Source organism: Geotrypetes seraphini, chromosome 5 (genome assembly GCF_902459505.1).
Source record: "Geotrypetes seraphini chromosome 5, aGeoSer1.1, whole genome shotgun sequence".
Taxonomy (NCBI): Eukaryota; Metazoa; Chordata; class Amphibia; order Gymnophiona; family Dermophiidae; genus Geotrypetes; species Geotrypetes seraphini.
In genome coordinates this window covers 171176019-171201664 of record NC_047088.1, presented here as the reverse complement: position 1 = coordinate 171201664, position 25646 = coordinate 171176019, and the positions used below count along the sequence as shown (strand labels likewise).

Sequence of the window (25646 nt, the reverse complement as noted above, 5' to 3'; positions counted from 1 at the left end):
CCATCAAGACTATGCATTTTTGAGGCCTTTCTCTTTCAAAGGCTTTATGGGATATTCATTTTTTTTTTAGCTCAATGGGAATAGAAAGGAATATTTTTGCAAAGGTGAAGAAATCATCGCTCACTGGGAGCTGCACTGTTTTCTTGGTCCATATTTAGCTAGCACTGCTTCTACTTCCGGCTACGTGCTACTTTTCCTAATAAATGCTTCACTACCTCAGAAGTCATTTTGAATCGCCTTGGAGCTTCACTCTGCCCTGCTGTGTATAGTCTTCTATGGCACTGTATTTTCTCTCCTGCAGGGGGCGCACTGGAGAACGTATTCCTAGTTCCCGCCTGATCTTGTCTGTTTCCGATCGGATGGATCTGATTTATGAAGCGTGGGAAAAACGTCTTGATAAATTAGGAGTAATTGCCGAACTGGGGTGGGGAAGGGACAAATAATGTTGACGGACTTGCTGCGTTTCCTCCAGCGTGAGATAATGCGGGTTGTGCAAGAAGGAAGCCAAAGCAATGTCGGTCAACCAGAAGGGTGGGGAGCGCTTCAGTCGCTCCATTCCAAATTTTCCATAGTGTCCTCGGGAGCAAATGTGCAGGGGGCTGATTCTAGGCCTGGGGGTGGGGGGATATCTGCACTTCGTCATTGCACTCAACTATTTGACATTCAAAATTATCTGTAAATACTACACTATGGGCGTTTCCTTTTTTTTAAATATATGAAACACTTATTTTTGCCTAGAGGTTGGAATCTGGCAAGTTTCACTTTAGGGGTAAGAGGGGGCAAAGGGAGACTGTAAACATTGAAACCTCCTAGTGACAGATTTTTGTGACTAATTGCCGGGCTCTGATTACAATGCATTAATTGGCACGATTTGCTTAGAATCAAACATTATTAGCACCATCATCACCGAGAAAAAATATGGGTCTTTTTGCCAAAGTTGTTTTCTCTTACAAAGATAGGGTGAGGGTCCTGGGAATCCAATCAATAATTTATTTATTCATTTTTACATTAACTTATTCAGGTACTCAAGCATTTTCTTCTATCTAATGTACCTGGTGCAAGGGAGAATTAAGTGACTTGCCCAGGTCACAAGGAGCAGCATGGGTTTGAACCCACAACCCCAGGGGGCTGAGGCTGTAGCTTTAACCACTGCGCCACACTCTCCCCCTGGGTATAAAAGAGAAAATACAACTGATAATATACTGTACAGGTAACGCATTCACTTGAACTATTCTATAGAAGAAAAATCCGCTGGTTTAAAAAAAAATAATGCTTATGCTAGAGATTGTATCCAGGACAGCCTGATAGGATGTATATGATGTGATTTATTAGCATGATGGTCCATAGTATGAATGCATCATAGCGGATTACATTTAAAAACAAATTAATGCAAGGAAGTAAAATGCAACCTGTGTCTTTCTAAGCCTCTGCTGGAATTATCCGTACAGACGGCGCTGGAAAACGCATTACACCCTTGTCTGTCCAGTACAATTGTTAACAGTAGCATTGTAATTTCAGCCAGTTTTTCTTTTTGTTGCAATAACTTTCCCAAATAAGCAGAAGTGTTTTAAGTCGTCCATATTTCCTCTCCCCCCCACCCCCTTGATAAACATTTCTGTCTCTCCCTTAAAATGATCTAACGCTGTCCACGTCCTCTGACTAACTCTTTGCTGTAGAATAATAATGGTATGTTATTGTTTTTGCAATCTTTGTATAATTTCAAGAAGAGGAGAAACATCTTTTCCTAGAGAAGCCCAACGCCAGACCCTGGCTCTCTATCTGCTGATGCCTGTGCTCTACTGGCCCACTCTATTCTGCTGCCTTTATATACGTAAATATATATTTTTTTTAAAAAAAATCATGATTGATCTGGGAGAGTTTGTTTGTAATGAGACATTAAACTCTCTCGCTGGGGATATTTAAGAAGAAACCCATCCAGAATGATTTATGAAATTCTGGAGTTACAACGGAAGGGTGAATCTGACACAGGTGAGATTGATTTCAATTTCTTTCCAGTCCTTGGTATGGAGGACTGAAATGTAGCTGTAGCTGAAATGCCAGGTTTCATATGATCAGACAGACCTGCGTTTTGCTGCTAAATCAGCAAAGGAGAAAGCGCAAGTTACAGAAATCTGGGGTCAATTAAGGGCTCCCTTTTTGGGGGGGCCAGCTGTCAGGATGATTAACCCCAAAGACTCATTTTCTCCAGTCTCAGCTTTCAGTGGCGGGTGGAGAGGGCAGCTCAGTGATCACCTCCAATAATGCTTTACTCATAGAAGCAGCAGTTCTGAACACCACCGTGTCCCCTCTCTCCCTTCATGAGAGACTCCATTTCTGATCTCACCTTAAATCCTTACTGCTAGGATGTTTGGTTCTCAGGGACTTATTTCAACCTTATCCTGTTGGGTCATGAGGGCATTGATTGATAGGGCTGTATGCATGCCCACATTGGGGCTATAAGGGAGATATCACACTACCTAATTTATATAGCAGTTAGATCTACTGTATGTAGCACTGTATAGATACATGTATTGTAAGAGACAGTCCTTGGTCCAGGTAGTTTATAAGCTAATCTTATCTTTATTAAAACTTGATATTCTGGTGGGTGGCCAAAATGGCATCAAATACCTAATCAATACATCTTATTTTCTATGCTACCACACCAAACATCACACAGGTCTTTTTTCAGCTCCTAAACTCAATCCCTGACAGTCTGTCATGAGCAACACTGTTTAGTTCAAACCCCATAAGCCGGCAGATAACGTTAACAGGCCAAAATCTAATGCCGTTCTCTCTTGGCTCCCCCTCCCCCTCTCCTTCCGTTTCTGTAATGCTGGGAGTGTGCCGGAGTCCATCTCTGTAAAATCCGTGGAAACCCTCTATAAATAAAATAATTCTAGCTGGCCTCAAGGCACATGTGCTGCCACAGATCAGGGGTGCTGAACCCTGTTTCTTGGGCGCTAGTGCCACACAAGAGCTGGTTGTCAGGATCCTGCAGACATTGATCCAGTTTGGCTGTTCCAAAACACAGACCTGTACTTCAGGACTGGAGTTCACTGTGCTTGGCACACATCGTATCACCCAATCTTTCAGAATCACTTTAAAGCATGGTGTAAAGCATTTCCCAGTGACCCGTAATCAAATACCAGGCAACTGCAGAGCCACACAGTGTCCAGATACAAGAGAAACTGCTAGGCACGGCTACAGCTTAGCATCAGATTTCCATTTCACTTCTGTTATGTATTATCTGAACTTTTCTAGCCTGCACATGATTACAAATATATTGGGGCTCACAAACTCAGCCGAGTTCAACTTTAGTTAGTGTTGCGGTGTAGCTCTAGTTCATGAATTTAGAGCCAGCCCATTTGGCCCATGACGTAGTAATTAATAATATATTCAGCGCTATTGAGATACTAAGAGGCCCTTACATAAGTCTTTCCCATGCACTAAGACGATTTTGATCGCTGGAGTAAAATAGCCAAATTTCCTATTTTTTTGTATTAATGCCCATGAACTAAGCTTGCGATTAGCACATGGCCATTAACACAGATTAGCACAATAACACCATTATGTAGGCAGTAAGACCTAGATACTCGAACCAATGCCGACATCCGATTGCATGTCAATCACACATGGGCGCTATTTTTGGAATCATGCTGATGCAATAGGTGCCGGAAATGTAGGCCAGGGTTTTCCGGGTCTACATGTCCAGCATCTATCTTCACGAGAATCGTACCGAAGTAGGCCTTGATTTGTTTATTTCGTTTTCTATTCCATTCTCCCCCACGACCTCAGAAAGGGTTACAGGCTAACATCCATTCACAATGGATTACAGTTTGCCATACTTATAAATACAGTGTGTTCATCTTAACTGAACTTATAAAGAGGATTTTGGCTAACATACATAATATATAGTCATGACAAATTACAATTTGCCATACTTATGTTACAGTATGCTCATCTTAATTGGACTTATACAGAGGATTCAGTTCAATATATTTAGTATACTTAAAAATATATATATATATATATATATATATTCCTATACAACATCAGAGAAGGGTATTAGGTGAAGAGGTAGGTTTTTATTTCTTTCCTAAAGTTTAGGAGCCGATCAAAGGATCTGATCTATGGGGGTAGTTGTATTGTTCAACTAACTTCTATAGAGAAGTTTTTTGACTGCTCTCATAGCCTGGTGAGCACCACTTCCTTTACCTCATCGGGTCTCAGTGATGCACCCATGTCTCATCGCCGGTGACAGTTCTTTCCAGAATACTCAGATCTATTTCCTACCGTCTCAGGAACCGAGTCACGACCTCCACATGCTGTTACTTGTGCAGATCAGTAAGCTGTTTGGGAACCCATCGTGCGCAGACTTTCCTGTGTCCCAAGTCATCACGCAGTAAACTGATATCCAGATCTGCAGTCACTTGAGACACCATTATCCATCGGTCTTCTCTAATCAAGGCGCCCGCCCTGTCACTGTGCTCTTGTGTGCGTGATGTTGATGGGCGACCCGAATGACCTTTGTCGGTTACACCTGTTCTTTCTGCTTTAAACTTTTTTACCCATTCATAAACCTGTCACTGATTCATGGTGTTATGTCCAGATTGAGTCAATATTCAATGGTGAATTTCCACAGGTTTCACTGCCTCTGCCCAAAACGCATTACTGCACGTTGTTCTTCAATGGTGCAATCTTGCAATGCAGCATCCATGTTTCTGACCTTGCAGCTGCCACACAAGTAAAGGCCAAGCGCTGCACTGTGCATGGCCGAATTATCCAACAGGCAATGCACGAGTACATATGTTGCATATCGCTAACTCTGTTCTGGTTCTCGCATAATTTTAACAATTGCCTTTAATTTTTGATTCACCCTAGTATTTATACACTAAGGGGTGAATATTCAGCTGGCAGAAGTCAGTGTTTTTTGGCCGTTGCTAGCATTATGCCTGAAGATAATGACAATGTGACAGAATTCATCACCATTCCATCCCTGCCCCATGTCATTTCCCTCTCTCAGTAGTAAAAAACAGAACCTTTAAGAGATTTAGTTATTCTTTTGCTTTTAAATTAACCGAATTCTGGGATTCTTTACCGCTTACATTAAGAAGTTTAGGTTCTTAATGTAAGCGGTAAAGAATTCCAGAATTCAGTTAATTTAAAAGCAAAAGAATGACTAAATCTCTTAAAGGTTCTGTTTTATTCCGGAAAGTTCTGAAAACATTTTTGTTTGCTAAACATTTTGGAAATTAACTATTTCAGTCTACTTTTTCTTGTCAAATTTATGTATTACATTTTACATTATTGTAAACCGAGTCGAGCTCCTCTTGGTTGATGACTCGGTCTATAAAATTAAAAGTTTTAGTTTAGTGTCTATCGCAACCTCAGTCCTTCTACACCAGCATTCTTTAATGGAGGGCTTGAGGGTCAGTGGTTGTGCCCATTCAAACTCTGATTCTTCCCTCTCTCCTTAAAGAATGACATGGGGATGACTTCCTGTGGTTATCCGCAGGGACAGGAACGTTGATCAATTCCGTCACCGTGTCATTCTCTCGCAGAATATTCGATGCCAGGCCATGCAGGGCTGGCTTAATCTTTGGACCACGTGATGCTGTGGTCCAGGCCACCCACACTAAAGGACGCCAAACGTCCAGGGTTGTGACATCACCAGCCATAAGATAAACTACCCTGTGTGCATTATAGGATTTAGCCCAAAATTGAACTTAAAGATCAGAGCAGCCAAGTTACGCAATTTATTTAAAATTATTTAACCTGCTTATTTAACCTGCTTATCCACAAATCTAAGCGGGGAACAAAGATCACATAGAAAATTACATTAAATGATACAGACAAATACAAAACAGGAAAGGAGAAACAGGATAAAAAAGAACTGCCTTAATTCAAACTGTCACATGGTTCACTCCAAAAAAAGCGCTCAAACAATACAGTTTTCACCCTCCTTCTTAAAATACCAAAATATGTCAGATTGGCACAAAGGTAAAGCATTCCACAGCACAGGGCCCTGCACAGAGAACATAGACTTACAATTCCCCATAAGCCTCACCACTGCTAATGACAGAAGAGAACTTCTAAACTTGAACTATCTGAACTATCTCAAGTGAAAGACAATGCCACTGCAGAAGAGAGTGGACACTTGATGGACAATTATGCTGAAGCACCTTAAACATCACACAAAGAACCTTAAATTCGACCCACATGCCAAAATTGGCAGCCAGTGAAGCTCTCGAAGTATAAGTGTGATGTGATCGAATTTTGAGGCATGAATGATAAGGCATGCAGCAAACCTAAATAAATGGAATTACAATAGTCAAGTAAAGTTGTTATCATCAATGTGATGACTGTTTGAAAGCTATCGTCTGAAAGATAGTCACGCAACCTCCGCCATAAACGCAACTTGAAAAACACGCCAGATATCACTACCTTAATTTGAGCCTTTAAGGACAAAGTGGAATCGAATACAGCTCCCAGGTACCTACACTGCTTTTCTACAAAAACAACTTCACCTGCAAGTGAAATCTCAAACAAGCTTCCAAGTTCTTTCCATGGCCAATGTATAACACCTCAGTTTTAGCAATGTTTAACTTTAATTGATTTTGAAACATCCATTCCTGAATAACAGAAAAACAGTCATTCAGATATGATAAAGCTTCAGCCTGTGATTTTTTCACAGGAATAAGAAATTGAATGTCATCAGCGTAAAGATGAAATCTGACACCTAACATACGCAAAACCTTACACCAGGGGTCCCCAAAGTCCCTCCTTGAGGGCCGAATCCAGTCGGGTTTTCAGGATTTCCCCAATGAATATGCATTGAAAGCAGTGCATGCACATAGATCTCACTCCAAAAGGTATGATTAATAAATCGTAAATCTCTGCTTAGAGTATATAATCAATTAGGAATTTATATTTAGATCCTCTAAGCTTCCAAAGCAATTCCTATCAATTGTTTAATCCAAGAGTCTTTGAGCCTCAGTCCCACCACTCTACCGCCTCAAAATGCCTTGTGATCTAGAACATACTTTGGCAGTTTGATAGTTCAATGAATTGCAGTGAATCATCTTATATCTTACATCTTATAGAACAAGTAGACCAGTGAAAACCGAGACTGAATGAACATAAGTCTCGGATTATGACAGAAAGTGAACAAGTCCCGATGGTGTCTCATTGGATGCAGAAAAAACATCCAATAGAAGCAATCAGATGGCCGGTGATTGAACAAATAAATGAAGGGTGGGTGGGAGGAAATATGGAAAGAACTTTAAATTTTAAAGAACAAAGATGGATTTACCGTCTAGGGACGGTGGAACCAGGGGGGCTGAATGTGGAAGTTGAGTGGGGTTCATTGATAGGCTGATGTACTGCCCAATAAGAAGTAGGAGGCGGGGAAAGGATTTCATTTAAATAGGCTACTTGAGAGAAGCCGCTGACATCTTTTGATTTAAAATTTGGAAGAGGTGGATAACCGTGGGCGATGGTAAATTGTTTCTATATTCTAAGGCTTACATTTTGAAGTTAGGGTTGAAATGAATTTGGATAACCTTTTGTTTTACTAGGGAGGACCCTTGAAACAGCAGTAGGCGAAACATGTCGGGTCTAACCCTCCCAAGCCGAGCAAGTCAGTCTTTTGGATATATTTTATATCTTTACAATAATATTTATGAACTTTTATGAATATTTATAAAATGAATGAACTGGGTAAGCACTAAGCACTTTAAATGAAGTTAAATAGATAAAGAGTAGCAATAGCAAAATGCACAAGGCACTTTCAAACTAACGGAAAAAACTATGAAAAAAATTAAATAGAAATGAGCCAGTGAGGAAATGACCACGTAAAGCTCACCGCAATGAAAGCATTTTGAGGCGGTAGAGTGGTGGGACTGAGGCTCAAAGACTCTTGGATTAAACAATTGATAGGAATTGCTTTGGAGGCTTAGAGGATCTAAATATAAATTCCTAATTGCACATAGATCTCATGCATATTCATTGGGGAAATCCTGAAAACCCGACTGGATTCAGCCCTCAAGGAGGGACTTTGGGGATCCCTGCTTTACACAGTGGGAGCAGGTAAATATTAAACAAAACCGCTGACAAGGCAGATCTCTGAGGAACCCCACAGGACAAAGAAACTCAATCCAAGATGGAGATTTTAGGCTGGTTCTGGATTTCTGACAACCTCATCCTGATGCATCATGGGACCTGCAGCACTAATTTCAATGGGTAGAATCAGGGACTACAAATCCCACACTGCTTTGGGATGTAAGTTCAAGACCAGGACTGACCAAAAGGTTTCCCTTCTGGAACTGGGTAACTTGGCAGCTCTGCAGGTCTAGGTGAAAGGGAAGTCATTCATGCTCCATACTTTGCAAGTTTTTTTCTTACATGTTTTCTATGCTATTAATCCAAATAGAGGCTTGTGAGTGTGTGGTGCAGTAGTTAAAGCTACAGCCTCAGTACCCTGAGGTTGTGGGTTCAATCCTACACTGTTCCTTGTGACTATAGGCAAGTCACTTAATCACTCCCCCTCCCCCCATTGCCCTAGGTCAAGGGTAGGCATGAGATAGATTTGCATCTCAAAGAGGCAGTGCATGCAAATCCATCTCATACATATTCATTGTGGATATCTTGAAAACCTGACCTGGCTCCGGCTCTCGAGGACCGGAATTGCCTACCCCTGCCCTAGGTACATTAGATAAATTGTGAGCCCACTGGGACAGACTGAGAAGAGTACCTGAATAAATTCATGTAAACTGTTCCGAGCTCCCCTGAAAGAACAGTATAGAAAACTGAATAAATAAACGTCACTCCATTTGTGCTAGTACTGAGATACTCTAAAAGAATCACTTCAATTACCACTCAAGGGTCAGGCACAACTGGACTAGGCTCACTCCCAGAAGATCAAACACAGTACAGGTTGCATTATATTGCTGCTCATTGTGACAGATATTTAAATCAGGTTAACAGGCACAAGTACAATATTACAGTAAGTGCTGAGTTGAAACGACTGTGTGGGATTTCTGTGTTTTGACATCCAAAAGAATTTGTACAGGAGCAGCACTGGTAGGTAGAAAATGTTATGTCATATGTGATCCTATATCCTGCCAAATACTCCAAAGCGAAATTCGAGGAAAGGTACAACAGCATTATTGTTACATAGAAGAAGAAAAAAAAAACAGTGCAAGATAGAATCAGATTAGACTCCTAACAAAGACTTCTGATACAGTGGGTTTCAGATAGCATTTTCACTTTACAAAGGTGGACATACAATGCAAAATCAAGGTCAGGCTAAACCTTTAAGCAAGATTTCTGGAAGAGGCATGCTTTCAATTTTTTGCGAAACAGGGCATACGTAGTAGTAAAATGGATTTCTATGGGTAGTAAATTCCATACTTTGGCAGTTTGATAGTTCAATGAATTGCAGTGAATCATCTTATATCTTACACCTTTCAGAGATAGAAAAGATAATATCAAATGGTCTGAGTTACAATTTTCAACAGATCTCCCTAATAGTTCAGTGAATCTGGGGAAACGGTATCAGTTCACTAATAACACAAAACTCATTAGAATTCCTATTTATCACTGACTTATTTTAATCCTGAGGGGATATTCGTATTTAACCCTATATTGTTCAAATACTTCCTTCTTTACTGCTATGCACATAATGAATCTACCTAAGGCAGGGCACTTAGAGCACTTAGAGCAGGGATTCTCGATTCAGCTATCAGGACACACCCAGCCAGTCACGCTTTCAGGATACCTATAATGAATATGCATGAGCTAAATTTGCATGCACTCTCTCCATTGTATGCAAATCTGTCTCATGCATATTTATTGTAGGTATCTTGAAAACCTGACTGGGTTGAGAAACCTTGAGGGAGGGGCTTTAATAAATAAGCACAAAAAAAATTCCCACCATCTTAGTGCAATACCATTCACGGCTAGATTCACTAAGCCCACCGATTGTGTTTGCGATCGTATACTGATCCATTTCACTAACCTCTGTGCCGATCATCCTCTGATGCGATCCGCGCATGCAAATGAGGGGGAACGGCATGCAAAGTAGGAAGGACGCAATTCACAAAACATTTGCAGGAAGTCACCATGGAACTTCCCTCCCCTGATTTTCAGCGGATGCCCCCTGGTGGTCGAGGGTCCCATGAGGTAGAAGATATCTTCTTCCGACTCGATACGGCCCGTGATGTACTTAAACGTTTCAATCATGTCTCCCCTCTCTCTTCGTTCCTCAAGTGAGTACAGCCTCAGTTTATTCAGTCTTTCTTCATACGTGAGATCCTTGAGCCCCAACACCATCCTAGTGGCCATTCATTGAACCGACTCGATTCTCAGCACATCCTTCCGGTAGTGTGGTCTCCAGAATTGAACACAATATTCCAAGTGAGGCCTCACCATGGACATGATGCCGCAGGGATTGGTGCTGGGGCCGCTACTCTTCAACATATTTATCAATGACCTGGAAACGGAGGCAAAGTGCGAGGTTATAAAATTTGCAGACGATACCAAACTCTGCGCCAGAGTTAGGACCAGGGAGGAGTGTGAGGAACTGCAAAGGGACCTCGATAAGCTGGAGGACTGGGCAAACAAATGGCAAATGCGCTTTAACGTAGATAAATGCAAGGTCATGCACATAGGGAAAAAGAACCCATTGTTCGAGTATAAAATGGGGGGGAGATTGCTGGAAGACATCGGACTTGAGAGAGACTTGGGTGTGCTAGTGGATCCATCCATGAAACCATCCGCACAGTGTGCAGCAGCCTCGAAGAAAGCCAACAGGATGCTGGGCATCATCAAGAGAGGCATATCAACCAGGACGCGGGAAGTCATCATGCCGCTGTATCGAGCGATGGTGCGCCCACGTCTGGAATACTGCGTTCAATATTGGTCGCCGCACCTCAAGAAGGACATGGCAGTTCTTGAGAGAGTCCAAAGGAGGGCAACGAAACTGGTAAGAGGGCTGGAAAACTGCCCATATGCCGAGAGACTGGATAAACTGGGGCTCTTCTCTCTGGAAAAGAGGAGGCTCAGGGTGGATATGATAGAGACCTTCAAAATACTTAGGGGCATAGAGAGGGTGGACAGAGACAGGTTCTTCAGACTAAAAGGGATGACAGGTACGAGGGGGCACTCAGAGAAACTGAAGGGAGATAGATTCAAATCAAATGCAAGAAAGTTTTTCTTCACCCAAAGGGTCGTGGACAAATGGAATGCGCTCCCGGAGGAAGTGATCCGGCAGAGTACAGTACAGGGATTCAAACAGGGATTGGACAGATTCCTGAGGGAAAAGGGGTTCGTGGGGTACTGAGGGAGGTGCTGGGGTGTTGCATAAGTATAGACAGCTCACCAGGTCGTGCAGGTGCAAGGCCGGAGGGTTAGGACATTGATGGGAAGATAGGACTTCGATGAGAAACCTAGGGGGCAAGGGGGCCCCTTCTGGTGATTAAGGCAGGTCATGACCTGTTGGGCCGCCGCAGGGGCGGACTGCTGGGCGGGATGGACCTCTGGTCTGACCCGGCAGAGGCACTGCTTATGTTCTTATGTTCTAAGTACATCACGGGCCGTATTGAGTCGGAAGAAGATATCTTCTACCTCATGGGACCTCGACCACCAGGGGGCATCCGCTGAAAATCAGGGGAGGGAAGTTCCATGGCGACTCCAGAAAATACTTCTTCACTGAAAGAGTGGTAGATCATTGGAACAGACTCCCACTGCAGGTGATTGAGGCCAACAGCGTGTCAGATTTTAAGAGAAAATGGGATATTCACATGGGATCCCTAAGGGAGTGAAACCAGGGGGGCGGGTGTTTGGAATGGGCAGACTTGGTGGGCTATAGCCCTTTTCTGCCGTCTTTTTCTATGTTTCTATGAACACCAACTGGACTGCCCAATCAAAAAACAAGCGACTGCTGAGGACCAGTCGCTTGTGCAAAAACCCTGTTCTCTGCCCCGACTCTGTGGTTTTAACCCGCGGTGCAGTCCTGCTTTCAACCCGTGGATTAAAACCACAGGCTCGTGAAAGTTTCCAGCTCTAAAAATTAAAAATGTTTCCAGTTCTTCCTTCGCAGTGAGTATGCGCAGACCATCTACTGGCAAAGAAGATGGGCTGCGCATGCTCAAGGATTGCTCTCCAGCGATCTGTGCAGTCGGTGGGGGGCGTGCTTCCAATCGCCCTCATTTGCATCGCCCCCCATTTGTGAATCAGTCGGCCTGCCTCGGATCGGCTATGGATCGGACAAGATCGGGCAGGTTAGTGAATCGAGACCTAAATGAAAACAAGAAAAAAAAAAAAACAACCCCTCACTTCCCCTATTGTTCTCTTGTCCTGTCACTGGCTTGCCTTGCATTCTTCACCCTGGTTTTGTGCCTTTGTGCTAAAGACTTCCCAGCTATGCAATTGTATCTTTTTATCCAACCAGGAAAAGGTACACATAAATTGCACCTGTCAAGTGAAAACGCCGATAAATGCCGATTTTTTTATACTCTCAAGAAACCCCTAATTTATTGAAAACAGACACCTAAATTCACAATTTATAAAACACCCAGAAATGGAAGCCCTATGTATGAGGGGCCGCTGAAAAGTTCTCAGCCTAACCAACAAGTTGGGGCAGTCTCCATCAAGGGCTATACACATATTAGTCCAGCGATTTTCCACTTTTTTTCATTCTGTCGGAAAAATGAGGAATGAAAAATTGGAAAAATCACTGGACTAAGTGTATAGCCCTCAATAGAGACTGCCCCAACTTTGTCGGTTTAGCTGAGAACTTTTCAGCGGCCCCTCGTATAGCAATGTAGGCAACATGCCTAGGGTACCAAATTCTGAAGACACCCAAAAGCTGGGGTTCAGGGGTCTCCAAACTGTGGGGGACTCTTGTCTCCCTGGTCCTATGTGGGCACCATAATCTTAAATCCAGCAGTGTAACACAGTACAGTCCTATGTGCTAAACAGGAATCCAGCAGAGATCACCGAAGAGTGGATCTAAGAAAGTAGATTTATAAAAACAAGGGCTTCAGTTACAAAAGAATATGTGGAGAAAAATACCAAACAAGGTACAAAAAAAGCTGACCTAGGACTGAGACCCTGGCAGGACACAACAGAACAAGGCCATTTTGAGAAGTTTTAACTAGACCTGTCACTTTAATGCCATCCAAGAAAACACTCACCCCCCTCTCCTTTTATTGCATTGTAGCTTCCCACATCTTTATCCTTCAGCTAGAAAGGATATTGTGGTCTGTTTTCTCATTAACTTCTAGAAAAGGAGCAAATGCTGTGGTTTCCTCAATATTTTGCCACATTTGCTGCACCCAGAGAAATTTAAACTGGGAGATAAAACTATGGAAGGAAATACTGGAGGTGTAAAGTGATCCATTTACACAGAGTATCCAGCAAAGACATGCTCCAGCGACCCTAAATTTGTGATTTTACAGTCTGATAGCAACTTTATCTGCACTGTATTCAGTACATGGAGGTCATGCCTTTGATTTTCTGACTGCAGTCTGATAAATCTAATTTAGGCCTACAGTCTGTGGCTGCCATACAGGGTGGCAAAATTCTCCCACATCTTCATCTAATTAGACTGTTCCTTAAGAACATGTTCTTGGAGGCTGGTTGGAGGGGAGGATGCGGAAGGAAGAGAGGAAAAGCAGGTATCTAAATGTGGTGCTGTGCTTTGCATATGAAATCCAGCTGTTAGCCTGGCTCTGCTATTCACTCAGACCTCATCCTGGTGCATTATGGGACCTGCAGCATTCATTTCCATGGATAGGATCCTGAACTACAAATACAATACTGCTTTGGGGTTTAATTTTAAAACCAAGACTGGCCAAAAAGTCTCCCTTCTGGAATGGGTGACCTGGTCACCCCACTTGTTAGCCAAGAATTTTGTGCATGCATCGTGAGTGTGCGCTCAAATTTTGGCATGCAAATGTAAAATCTGAGGGATAAAGGCCAGTTCTATAACTGGGTGCCCATATTTGCACCCCACTTGTACATGTTAATATACAGAATACTAGCACTTATGCACATAAGGATATCTTTACCCAAGAAAATGCTAGCAGGGTGCCCAACTACTATTCTTTAAAGTCTGACTGGAACCGTCCTCAACTGGTTCAAGGAATTCCTGACAAACCAAGAATACTGTGTATGGAAAGAAGGCACTTCTCCCAAAGCTAGAAAGTAGCCTGAGCACCCTGGGCAACCTTACCTTCAACGATGGCAAATGACTACTATCCTATGCAAACAATATATTCCTCTTAATCCCACTTTGCACCGACATTAATGAGGCCTCCAATAAAGTTTCCAAAGGCACTTTGGGGTGGGGGGAAAATCTACTCTTGGGCACTCTCCAACAAACTAAAATGAAAACACCACCAAAACCAATCTTCTTTGGTTCCACAATGCCACACAGTCAGCCTCCATAGGCCTAACCAGTGGTGTAGCAGGGGTGAGCAGCGCTCGGGGCTGTGGCGCCCCTCTCCCACCCTCTCTGCCCCCTGTGTGCCCCTTCCCCATACCTTTTTATCTTTGGCACAAGCAGCCACAAACTTGCTGCTCGCATCTGCTTCGGTGCTCTCTCTAAACCTGTACTGGATAAGTGTGATTAAGAAATCCTGATTAGATGAGATTAGATGTAAGTGGCGTATAACATACATGCAAGGGAGGCATATACACATTTTATTTATTGAAAAAATTTTATGTGGTTTATGCACAGTCATCCATAATTAGCCATTTAAACTCAAACCAATATATATGTGGTAAATATTCCTTTACAGTCCACTACACAGTAATATATCAATTAATAGTGACTAGACTGTCACATCCTAATCAGTTTGAAACTCTCACATCAGAATCAAGGCCGTCCTAAACTCCTGCAGAGATGCCAGTTAGTTCAGGTCCAAGACCCCTAAATTTTATCTCAGTGATTAGTACTGGTCTCCAGCAGTAATGCAAGAAAACCCATGTCATTTAAAGCTCATATTCCAAAACCCATTTACTTTCAGCCAGAAGACTAAAGAGTTCACATCACCCACTGCATAGCTGTGGTATAACCTGCAACCTAACATAACGTAAAATACCCCTTAAAGAGCCCACCACTACTCCCAGCTACAATTGGCTGGTAGCGGACCAATCAGCAACCTCTTTCCTGTACACCCCACAAACAAGCAAGACTATGGGCCTCTTCTATCAAACTACGCTAGCAGTTTGTAGCGCAGTGAGCCACGCTGAATGGTCCGCGCTGCTCCCGACGCTCATAGGAACTCTGTGAGCGTCGGGAGCAGCGTGGGCCATTCAGCGCGGTTCTCTGTGCTAAAAACTGCTAGCGCAGTTTGATAGAAGAGGCCCTATGTATTTTTCTGTGTGGACCCACATTACTCAGCACCAGCATTAATCTGGTGCTTCACTTACATTCTCATTCCATTGTTCACAGTGGGTTATGATAACAAATATACAATTAAGAATAACAACATAAAATACCCCGTGAAGGCCTGGGACTCCCATTTTTTGACTCAACCCCTTCCAGAATTCTAGCACCCCATTTTACCTTGCTGATGGGGGTTGCTAAGTTCTGCCAGTAAAATTATAACAGAGCCACCACTCCCCGCTGTTTCGATTCTGCTCCAAGCATGCTGGGGCTTCTTGTGCTTGCTCACCAGTCTATATATTCCTGGATCACTCCTGGAATCCTTTTTAAAATTGCCATCATGTTTGCCACCCTCTAGTCTTCTGGTACTATCCTGGATTTTAGATATAAATTACTAATTATTAACAATAGTTCTGCAAGTTCTTTTTTTCAATTCTATCAGTACTCTGGGATATATACCATCTAGTCCAGTTGATTTACTACTGTTCAAGCTTGTCAAATTGCCCCATTACATCTTCCACTGTTAAAGAGATTTAGAACATAAGAAATGCCTTCACCGAATCAGACCTTTGGTCCATCTAGTCAGCTTCTCTGATTTATCAACACTGAATACCATTTCTGGCATCGGTATCTCCCCCACATCTTCCTCTGTGAAGAGCGAAGCAAAGAATCCATTTAATCTCTGCACTGTGGCCTTCTCTTCTCTGAGCACCCCTTTTATCCCTCAGTCATCTAGCACAGTGGTTCCCAATCCTGTCCTGGAGGACCACCAGGCCAATTGGGTTTTCAGGCTAGCCCTAATGAATATGCATGAGAGAGATTTGCATATAATAGAAGTGCATGCAAATCTGCTCCATGCATATTCATTAGGGCTAGCCTGAAAACCCGATTGGCCAAATGTTCCTCCAGGACAGGGTTGGGAACCACTGATCTAGCAGACCAACTGATTCTTTTCTCGGCTTCTTGCTTCTAATATACCTATCAAAAACCAAAGAGAATGACCCCAAAGTATCCACAGAAAAGAAAATCCAGAGGAAAGCAAAAGAAACTCTGTGGAGTGACGATGTTCCTTAAAAGGACTTTATTTGTAAATGTCAAAGTTCCCAAAGTGCACTAAAATCATCCACATAAAAATAAAGTAATCCACATAAAAACCTTAAAGGACCTAGTCCACTAGGGGCGCATTTTGAATGCAAGCAGCATCTTTCTCATTGCTCACCACATATTAGATTCTCCACTTATTCACCATTATAGGACCCTCAGGGACCCCTGAAGAAGACTTTTTGTCAAAATGCGGACCGTGTTGGATCCTGCGCCCCTAGTGGACTAGGTCCTTTAAGGTTTTTATGTGGATTACTTTTTTATGTGGATGATTCTAATATGCCTATGCCAATAACTAGAGTATCTGCAGTGTAATGGAATCGGGATGCACAGACACTGTTATAGAATAAGATCTCTCTGCACCCATTCATAGAATTGCCTTCATAACCCCCAATATTTAACTCTGTGGTCAGTGTTGCTCTAAAACATCATCTGTAGTGTTTAAAGTTATATTTTTATAGGGGATTTTGATTATCAGATTTTGCATCTGGAAAAAAGGACATGTGGCCCCCACTCTGCTCCACCCCCAGGCTGCCCCATTCTGCCCCCCCCCCAAACCCCAGCCCCACGCAAATCTCGCCTCTTCAGGCCAAGTCTGGAGTACATCTGCGCAGGCGCAGATGTGATGTGAGGTGATGATGTTGCATACACACATATGACATCACCACGTCAGATCCGCGCATGCGCATTCCAGACTCGGACCCCAATCTCAACAGCTTTCCAAAACCCAGACAAAGTGTTTGGTTTTGAAAAGCCATCTGGTGGCCCGGACAGTCCTCTAAAAAGAGGACATGTCCAGGTAAATCCAATGTCTGGTAACCCTAGATTTCGATAAATAGTGCCTAAACTTAGGCACTAATTCAGCACCCAGATTTCAGCATGGAAATGTGTTCCAATGGATGCAAGTTGCTGAAAGAGCAGATTGGTGCAGAAATACACATGCGTCAGTTATAGTGCCCAAGTGTATCTGTATAAAGAGCTGAGCATCAAACTTCAATTCCCTGCCTACTGTATTTATTTGCATTCTTTCAAAAGGGACAGAAAGCCAGGACCCCTATGTTCCAGTTAGCCATATATGAGGGTCACAAGTGATGAAAAGATGAAAATTGGTTATGGTCTGAAGGTTACTTCTTTCTATGTACATCTGCCTATCAAAGGAATTCTTTTGATATACGATACTTGGGAATAACAGAATTTAACTTACTGCTTGCAGTATTGGGGTTCTCTCTTATACTATTTGGGGAAATTGTTGATTGACTTTCAGGATCTGAATGTTCCAGGACACTCAAGAACATCAAACACATGGTGGAGACGGAATTCTAAGCATGTGCATTTTATAGGCATACATCTGGGCATCTAATATTTTTAAATGCATGCAAATTGTACATGTTGTGCAGGATCTCGCTCAGGCCTAAGCTACCTGGGAGGGATGACCTGTATGGTAGCATGGGTGGTTCACAGTAGGCTGTTACCCTCAGTGCCTCCCCAAAGCACACTGAGACACTTTCAGTTCATAATACAGGTTTATTGGTGAGCACACAAAAAAAACACTGTCATAATGTAACTTAATGGCAGGAGCACTGCCCTTATCAGGTGCAAACATTCTTTTGTCCATCAGAAAGAAAAAAAACCCAAAACCAACCTAAAATGTTGCTTTGTGCTGCTGAGCCTGGCTCAGAGTGTTAATTCTTCTCCCACTTCTCTCTAATAGAGTCCAATGGAGCCTTAGTTCAAACTCCCTTCTGTAACACAGTCCAGAGGCTCCAGCATGGTTTTATGGCTTTCCATTATCTCAGCAAGTCTCTCAAAATCCCCAAAAAAGGGGGGGGAAAACCCACCACAATTCTTCTGGCTGTCAGTCCTTAAAACAAACACCTTGGCCCTGATTCTACATAGTGCGTCCCGATTTTAGGCAGCTGTAGGCGTCCTACAGCTGTCTAATCAGCCAATCGGGATGCACGTTTTTTTTAAAAAAATGCTCCCTCGCAGGCTTTCTATATTGAAGGCGAGGCCCGCAAGACACCTAAGCTCGCCTAAGGGCCTTAGGCGAACCTAGGCGGCCCTACGCGTCTCCCTAGTAGAGGAAGAGACGCTTACAATGTAGGCCAACAAAATGCTGGTCTACATTGTAAATAGACGCAGCCGCTATACTTATTGCGGCAAGGGATCTCTCTGCTGCTATAAGTATACCGACCGCCCCCCCCCCCCCCCCGACACTACCGATCGCTGGCAGGAGGGTGCCCAATCCCTCCTGCCCGAAGATGCCCCCCCCCCGACACTACCGACCGCCCCCCCCCCGACACTACCGATCGCTGGCAGGAGGGTGCCCAATCCCTCCTGCCGGAAGACGCACCCCCTCCCCCCCGCGCTAACAGCCCTCAAACCTCCCCCCAACCAAACTAACCTTTCCTTGTTGGCCAGACGGGACTTGCCCTTGCAACCGGCAGGCCCGTCTCGTCGAAATGAGGCGGGCCCGCCCCTTCCCGGCCTATCCTTCCGAAGCCTAAGGCCTGATTGGTCCAGGCTTCTAGAGCCTGGGCCAATCAGGCCTTAGGCTTCGGAAGGATGGGCCGGGAAGGGGCGGGCCCGCCTCATTTCGACGAGACGGACCTGCCGGTTGCAAGGGCAAGTCCCGTCTGGCCAACAAGGAAAGGTTAGTTTGGTTGGGGGGAGGTTTGAGGACTGTTAACACGGGGGGGGGGTGCGGAGGGGGTGCGTCTTCCGGCAGGAGGGATTGGGCACCCTCCTGCCAGCGATCGGTAGTGTCGGGGGTGGGGGGGCGGTCAGTATACTTATAGCAGGAGGGATTGGGCACCCTAGGTTCGCCTAAGGCCCGCCTAAGGCCCTTAGGCGAGCTTAGGTGTCTTGCGGGCCTCGCCTTCAATATAGAAAGCCTGCCTGGGAAGCATTTTTTTAAAAAAAACGTGCATCCCGATTGGCTGATTAGACAGCTGTAGGACGCCTACAGCTGCCTAAAATCGGGACACACTATGTAGAATCAGGGCCCTTGTCTTTAGAACCAAAAATCTAAAGGAACACTTTGCTCCCCACTTTAAATGCGCTTTCTCTGGTCCAGGCTATTGCCTAGCTTGGGGACAGACCAGTGTTGCCCAACAGGCGGGAAGGTGTGCCTTGACCTCACTTGATTTTTAACCACCCACCCACATAACCGGCAACTATCTCTTCCATAGCCCAGCTTGCAGCTTTGGTAAAAAGTCCAGATTCAAAAGCACAAAAATACAAACTTTCCCAAAAACCAAACAGCATTTCTTCTTACACAGTCCCAGCTATACCTGCCACGCCCCACAGGAAAAACACTTCATGCTGAAACCATTCCTTGTACCAAAAATAAAGAACAACAAACAGGAAAAACAAACTTTATAGCCAAAAGGTTTCACTCACAGTCCATTCCTTGCTCCAATAAGTCTGTTGCGCTACTCCATTTAGTTCTCCAGGTTTACTGCTGGCTCCAATGGATTCCACCTCGGCCATTTCCCAATCAGGTGCTTCAACATTTGGCACTTCTTCCTTGGTAAACTCCTCCAAAGAAAGGACTGGTTTTCTTCTGGACTATGGCCTGCCTCATGGTCTCAGCTGCTGTCTCCCCCTTTCTGATGAGGGAGGCTCTACATGAGGGAATTGGGTTACAACACCCCCTCCTCCCTCTGGCAAAGCTAGGGTTATTCTTCAAGGGACCTGCACTACTATCAAAAGGCTGAGCCTTAGGGCATTTTAAAGACACAGAATATTGCCTGAACTTCCTTATAGGGCTTTTCTTGGTTTGAGGGCATTTTACAGATTTAAAACCTGTGTCCCTAGCAGGGTTGACTTGTTCCTCCAAAGGCTCTAGATCTGGTTTAGCGGGGTCTCTGTCACATTCCCTCCACCTTAAAAATCCTACCCCAGGAGTTTCTGTCATTCAGGGCAAGGCATCTACGTTAGTATGTAATTTGTCCCTTTTCCTTCCGACGACCCCTATTAGGTCATGACAGTAGGAGCTCTGTTTGGAAGTCCTCAGGCCATCTGAGAACAGGGTATTCTGCTACTTTCTCACCCATCACCTCCCGGGGGTTGCGTGTTCCCCTCGCCACTGAGGCTCCTAATCCCCTCCTGCTCCTTAAGAGGCCCCTATGGAAATCTGGCCAGTCCTTTCCCAGGACTAGGGAGAACGGAGCATCTTTTATTACTGCAACTAATAGGGTATACTCCTGACCCCCATATCCTACTGTCATCCAATACTGTGGACAAAGCTGGGTAGCCCCATGAATGCAGGTAATAGCTACAGGAGCCTGCCTCATGGGGGGTCCTCCACTACTCCGTACTGCCTGCCAACAGGCCCACGACACCAAAGTTTGATCAGCTCCCGAGTCCAATAAGGCCCAGGTTGGGCACTTTTCCAGTGCCACTTTAAGATGATATCCTGTACTGGGCCCACCCCACCCCCGCCCTGTTTGGGCTAAAACTCTCTTCGCACCCAACAGTTTCTATGAAAGTGACCCACTTTTCCACATCTAAAACACTTCAGATTCCCTTTTGGCCTCCGCTTTTCCCCTTGGGGTGTTCTGGGTGCTATCCCTGGTATCATTAAGTCCCTTGCTTCTTTATTGGGACCTAATCTGCCTGGGGCCCTTGTACCTCGATCCTCACCCAGGTTGAAGCTACTGGCATCTAAGTAGTTTTCAGTGAACTCCACTACTTGAGTAAGAGTCCTACCTCCTTGCTTCCTTACCCACCCTTGGACATTCTTGGGTAAGGCTTCTAGGAACTGCTCCTGGAGGACCTCTGCTAACAGCTCCTGGGGGTCTGCTAAACAAGGCTGTAACCATCGTTCCGCTAAGCGGTGCAGGCGTTGTAGCAGAGCTTTAGGGCGTTCACCCTCCAACATATGGGCCCCTCTAAATTGTCGACGATAATATTCCCTAGTAAAACCTAGAGTTTCTAAGATATGGTCTTTAACTCGGGCATACTCTGTTACTTGGTCTGGGCTTAGGGTCTGATAAGCGGATAGAGCCTTCCCCGCCAGACAAGGTGCTAGCCTCACAGCCCATTGACTTTTGGGCCACCCTGCTGCAGTTGCCACCCTTTCAAATGTATTAAGGAAATCGTCGGCAGCATCCTGCGGGCCCATTTTGCATAACGTCAAAAATTGTAAAGGATTGGGTCCTACCAGACTCTGGGTGATGGCAGGTTGAACATTAGTCCCACTGGGTGCCTGTGGACTCGCAGTTCCACCCAGTCCAAGGGTCCTTAGTTGTGCGGACATTGCTTTCACCAACTCTTCATGACGATGCTGTGCAGCTTCTTGGCTGGCGCGCAAAATCTCCTGATTGGACCGGATCTCTGCGCGTAGGTCCTCAGTCAGTTGTTGTCTATCAGCATCCAATACGGCGGCAAGCTGCTTGGCGTCCATCTTGGCACCTGAAAAATAAAAACCACACAAAAGTACACCAAGTGCTTATAGATTTTGTCCCTCTGTCAGTTCAGGTGAAACTCCTTACACCTAGTGTCCTCAACAGCCCCCTCCAAGGTACCTCTTATCTCCAGAGACTGAAGAGTCTGAGCTTCTGGGATCTTAGGTGTCCCCAACCACTTATTCGCTGCTCCTCTGGCCTCTCCTCAGACAGGAACACCACTGGCTTGGTCTTGGATCACCCTCGGCTCCTTCCCCCGCACACTATTCGCACACTTTACGTCCTAGGATTTGTGCCACGCCTTCTTAGTCCAGAGTTCCGTTGCTTCACTTCATCTGTGGTCACTGTCAGGAAACTGAAATAGCAGGCATTTTAAACAAAAATATAAACACAAAAGTTCAACACTGTCAATGATACTGTGACCACTAGGAGGCAGTAAACCCCCAAGTAAGACACCACTTATGAGTGACAGGATCCCTCTCAGGCCAAAGATACCTGGGGGGATGACCTGGTAGCACCAGTAGTTCACAGCAGGCTGTTGCCCTAAGTGACTCCCCAAAGCACACCGTGACACTTTCAGTTCATAATACAGGTTTATTGGTGAGCACAAATAAACACTGTCAGAATGTAACTTAATTACAATGTCTAGGGTTAAAGGATATTTCATAGTTTACTGTATATTATATAATTAGGTAAAAATATACCTTCAGACTATCTTTCTTTTTATTTAATAATATATTTCGTAACCTTTTTATCTTTTATATACACCCAGTTACTAAATCCCCAAATGATAAACTAGAAAGATGGTATATCATACAATGTAAACAGTTTTTAGTGCATAGGACCTCACATAAACATACGTTATCCCAAGTCCACATTCTGTTCAGTTTTCAAATAATCATTTAAACCATTACCTCCATCCCTTCCCTTATTTGATTATTTATTGTCATATTTCTATTAGTGATGTGTGCCTATATTTCATTGGTGTTCAATTTCATCAGTCTAATTACCCCATAAATACTAATTTTTAATTATATAGCTTGACCTTTTTAAATCAGCAACACTTATCTTAGACAGCAAATTGCTGGTCCAACATTGGATCTCTGGACTTCAACTACCCTAATTTATATAACATACAGTAAACTATGAAATATTCTTTAACCTAGACATTGTAATTGATTCTTTGTGGGTAGGATTTTGATTAAAAAGATCCGTGCTTCTTGTTTTTGAGAATGTAACTTAATGGCAGAAGCACTGCCCTAATCAGGTGCAAACAGTCTTTATCCATCAGAAAGAAAAAAAAACAAAAAAAAAAACTAGACTGTTGCTTTGTACTGCTGAGCCTGGCTCAGGGTGCTAATTCTTCTCCCACTTCTCTCTAAGAGTCCAATGGAGCCTTAGTTCAAACTCCCTTCTGTAACACAGTCCAGAGGCTCCAGCATGGTTTTATGGCTTTCCATTATTTCAGCAAGTCTCTCAAAATCCCCCAAAGAGGGGGAAAAACCCACCACAATTCTTCTGGTTGTCAGCCCTTGAAACAAACACCTTGTCTTCAGAACCAAAATCTAAAGGAACACCTGATTGTAAAAACCGCTTAGATAACCTTGATAGGCGGTATATAAAATCCTAATAATAAACTTGAAACTTTAAATGCTCTTTCTCTGATCCAGGCTGTTGCCTAGCTTGGGAACAGACCAGGGTTGCCCAACAGGTGGGAAGGTGTGCCTTGACCTCACTTGATCTTTAGCCACCCTCCCACATAACTAGCAACTATCTCTTCCATAGCTAGTGTGACCATATGGCTCCAGAAAAAAGGGGACGGATTGAGACATCCGGGTTTTACTTCCATTGAAAGCAACCAAGATGTCTCAATCTGTTCTCCTTACTTCCATTACTTTCAATGGAAGTAAAAGCCGGATGTCTCAATCCGTCCCCTTTTTTCTGGAGCCATATGGTCACACTATCCATAGCCCAGCTTGCAGCTTTGGTAGAAAGTCTAGATTCAAAAGCACAAAAAATACAAACATTCAAAAAACAAATATCATTTCTTCTTACACAGTCCCAGCGCTATACCTGCCACGCCCCACAGGAAAAACACTTAATGCAGAGACCATTCCTTGTACCAAAAATAAAGAACAGCAAAAAGGCAAAACAAACTTTATAGTCAAAAGGTTTCACTCACAGTCTATGCCTTGCTCCAATAAGTCTGTTGCACTAATATCAGGCTCCCACTCCATGGAAGCTTCTCCATCTAGTTCCCCAGGTTCACTACTGGCTCCAATGGATTCCACTTTGTCTATTTCCCAGTCAGGTGCTTCAATATTTGCCACCTCTTCCTTCTGGACTGTGGCCTGCTTCCTGGTCCCAGCTGCTGTCTTCCCCCTTCTGATGAGGGAGGCTCTACATGAGAAAATTGGGTTACAACACCCCTCCCCCCTCTGGCAAAGCCAGGGTTATTCTTAAAGAGACTTGCACTACTATCAAAAGGCTGAGCCTTAGGGCATTTTAAGGCACAGAATATTGCCTAAACTTCCTTACAGGGCTTTTCTTGGTTTTGGGCATTTTACAGATTTAAAACCTGTGTCCCTAGCAGGGTTGACTTGTTCCTCCAAAGGCTCTAGATTTGGTTTAGCGGGGTCTCTGTCACAATGTGTATACATAAGAATTTGCATGTTTGCAACTGAGTGGGGCATGTGTGTAAAGTCAATAAAAATGACACATACAAAATGCAAAATCATTTAAAATGTGACTAACCAAACTTTTTAGTCCCGCAGAGTGTTTGATTTTGCAGAGATGGGATGGGGGCAGTGGGCAGATCAGGGTCTGGAAACAATCTTCCATGATTCTTTACAGTCATTTTGGGTAATACAACAAAGTTACATACGGAATATCTGGGAGAAACTGAACATATGATACATGAAGACTGCAGGACTTTTACCTGAGATGAGAACCAGATTTTAAAAATTAAAACTTATTGGTCAATATGCATCCAGTGATAGAGTGCTTTTTTTTTAAACACTCACTGTTGCTAGCTAAATTAGATCTACATATTCAATGCAAGGTCATATGCAGGCAACAACACTGAATATCTGTACCTGACTGGATAGAAGGCAGCTGCTGGACTTATGCAGGTTAAGGCCTTAGGGATCTGCTACTCCCAGTGAATCCTAGAATGCATTGAGCAGGCCTAAGATTCCGGTTGGCCCAGGTATCTAAAGTCCCTCCTATGGGAAGGGCCTTAGTCACCTGGGCCAATCAGGACTTAGGCCCCTCCCCTGTACATCTGAGGATGCACTGGGAAGGGAAAGGCCCATCATTCTGAAGAGATGGGCCTGCTGGAAGAGGGAAGAAGTGGGTATCCCTCCAGCTAGCCTTCCAGGAAAAGGGTTTCGAGGTATGGGTTTTTGGGCATTCCTCCTGCCGGGAATGTTATCGAGGGGGGTGCCGGCAGGAGGTAGTGGGCATCCCTCCTGCCAGCTAACTTGTGGTGGTATTCGGGGGTTCCCTGCCTCGGCCGCTTAGCCAATCAAGGCAGGGAAATTCCCCCCCATCAGCTGAGCAGCAGGGACTCCCCAAAGCCGTGATTCTGTAACCGGCAGCCTAGAATGATTAACAGGCAATCTGACTTGGGTGCTGGTTACAGAATCGTGGCTTTGGGGAGTCCCTGCCGCTCAGCTGACGGTGGAAGGAGGCATTCCCCTGCAGCGATTGGCTGCTGTGGTCTAGTAGCAAAGATAGGC

The 25646-nt window shown here is 44.1% G+C and overlaps 1 protein-coding gene across 1 annotated transcript; it reads right to left on the bottom strand.

The window, feature by feature from the left end:
* Nucleotides 1-19416: 19416 nt before the first annotated feature.
* On the bottom strand, nt 19417-25093 carry LOC117360573. Its single transcript, XM_033944521.1, has 4 exons — nt 25002-25093; nt 24089-24291; nt 22027-22261; nt 19417-21913 (listed from the first exon to the last, which is right to left on the bottom strand). The coding sequence occupies exon 4, from the start codon at nt 21903-21905 to the stop codon at nt 20952-20954; it is 954 nt and encodes a 317-aa protein (XP_033800412.1). The 5' UTR covers nt 21906-21913; nt 22027-22261; nt 24089-24291; nt 25002-25093; the 3' UTR covers nt 19417-20951.
* Nucleotides 25094-25646: the final 553 nt, after the last annotated feature.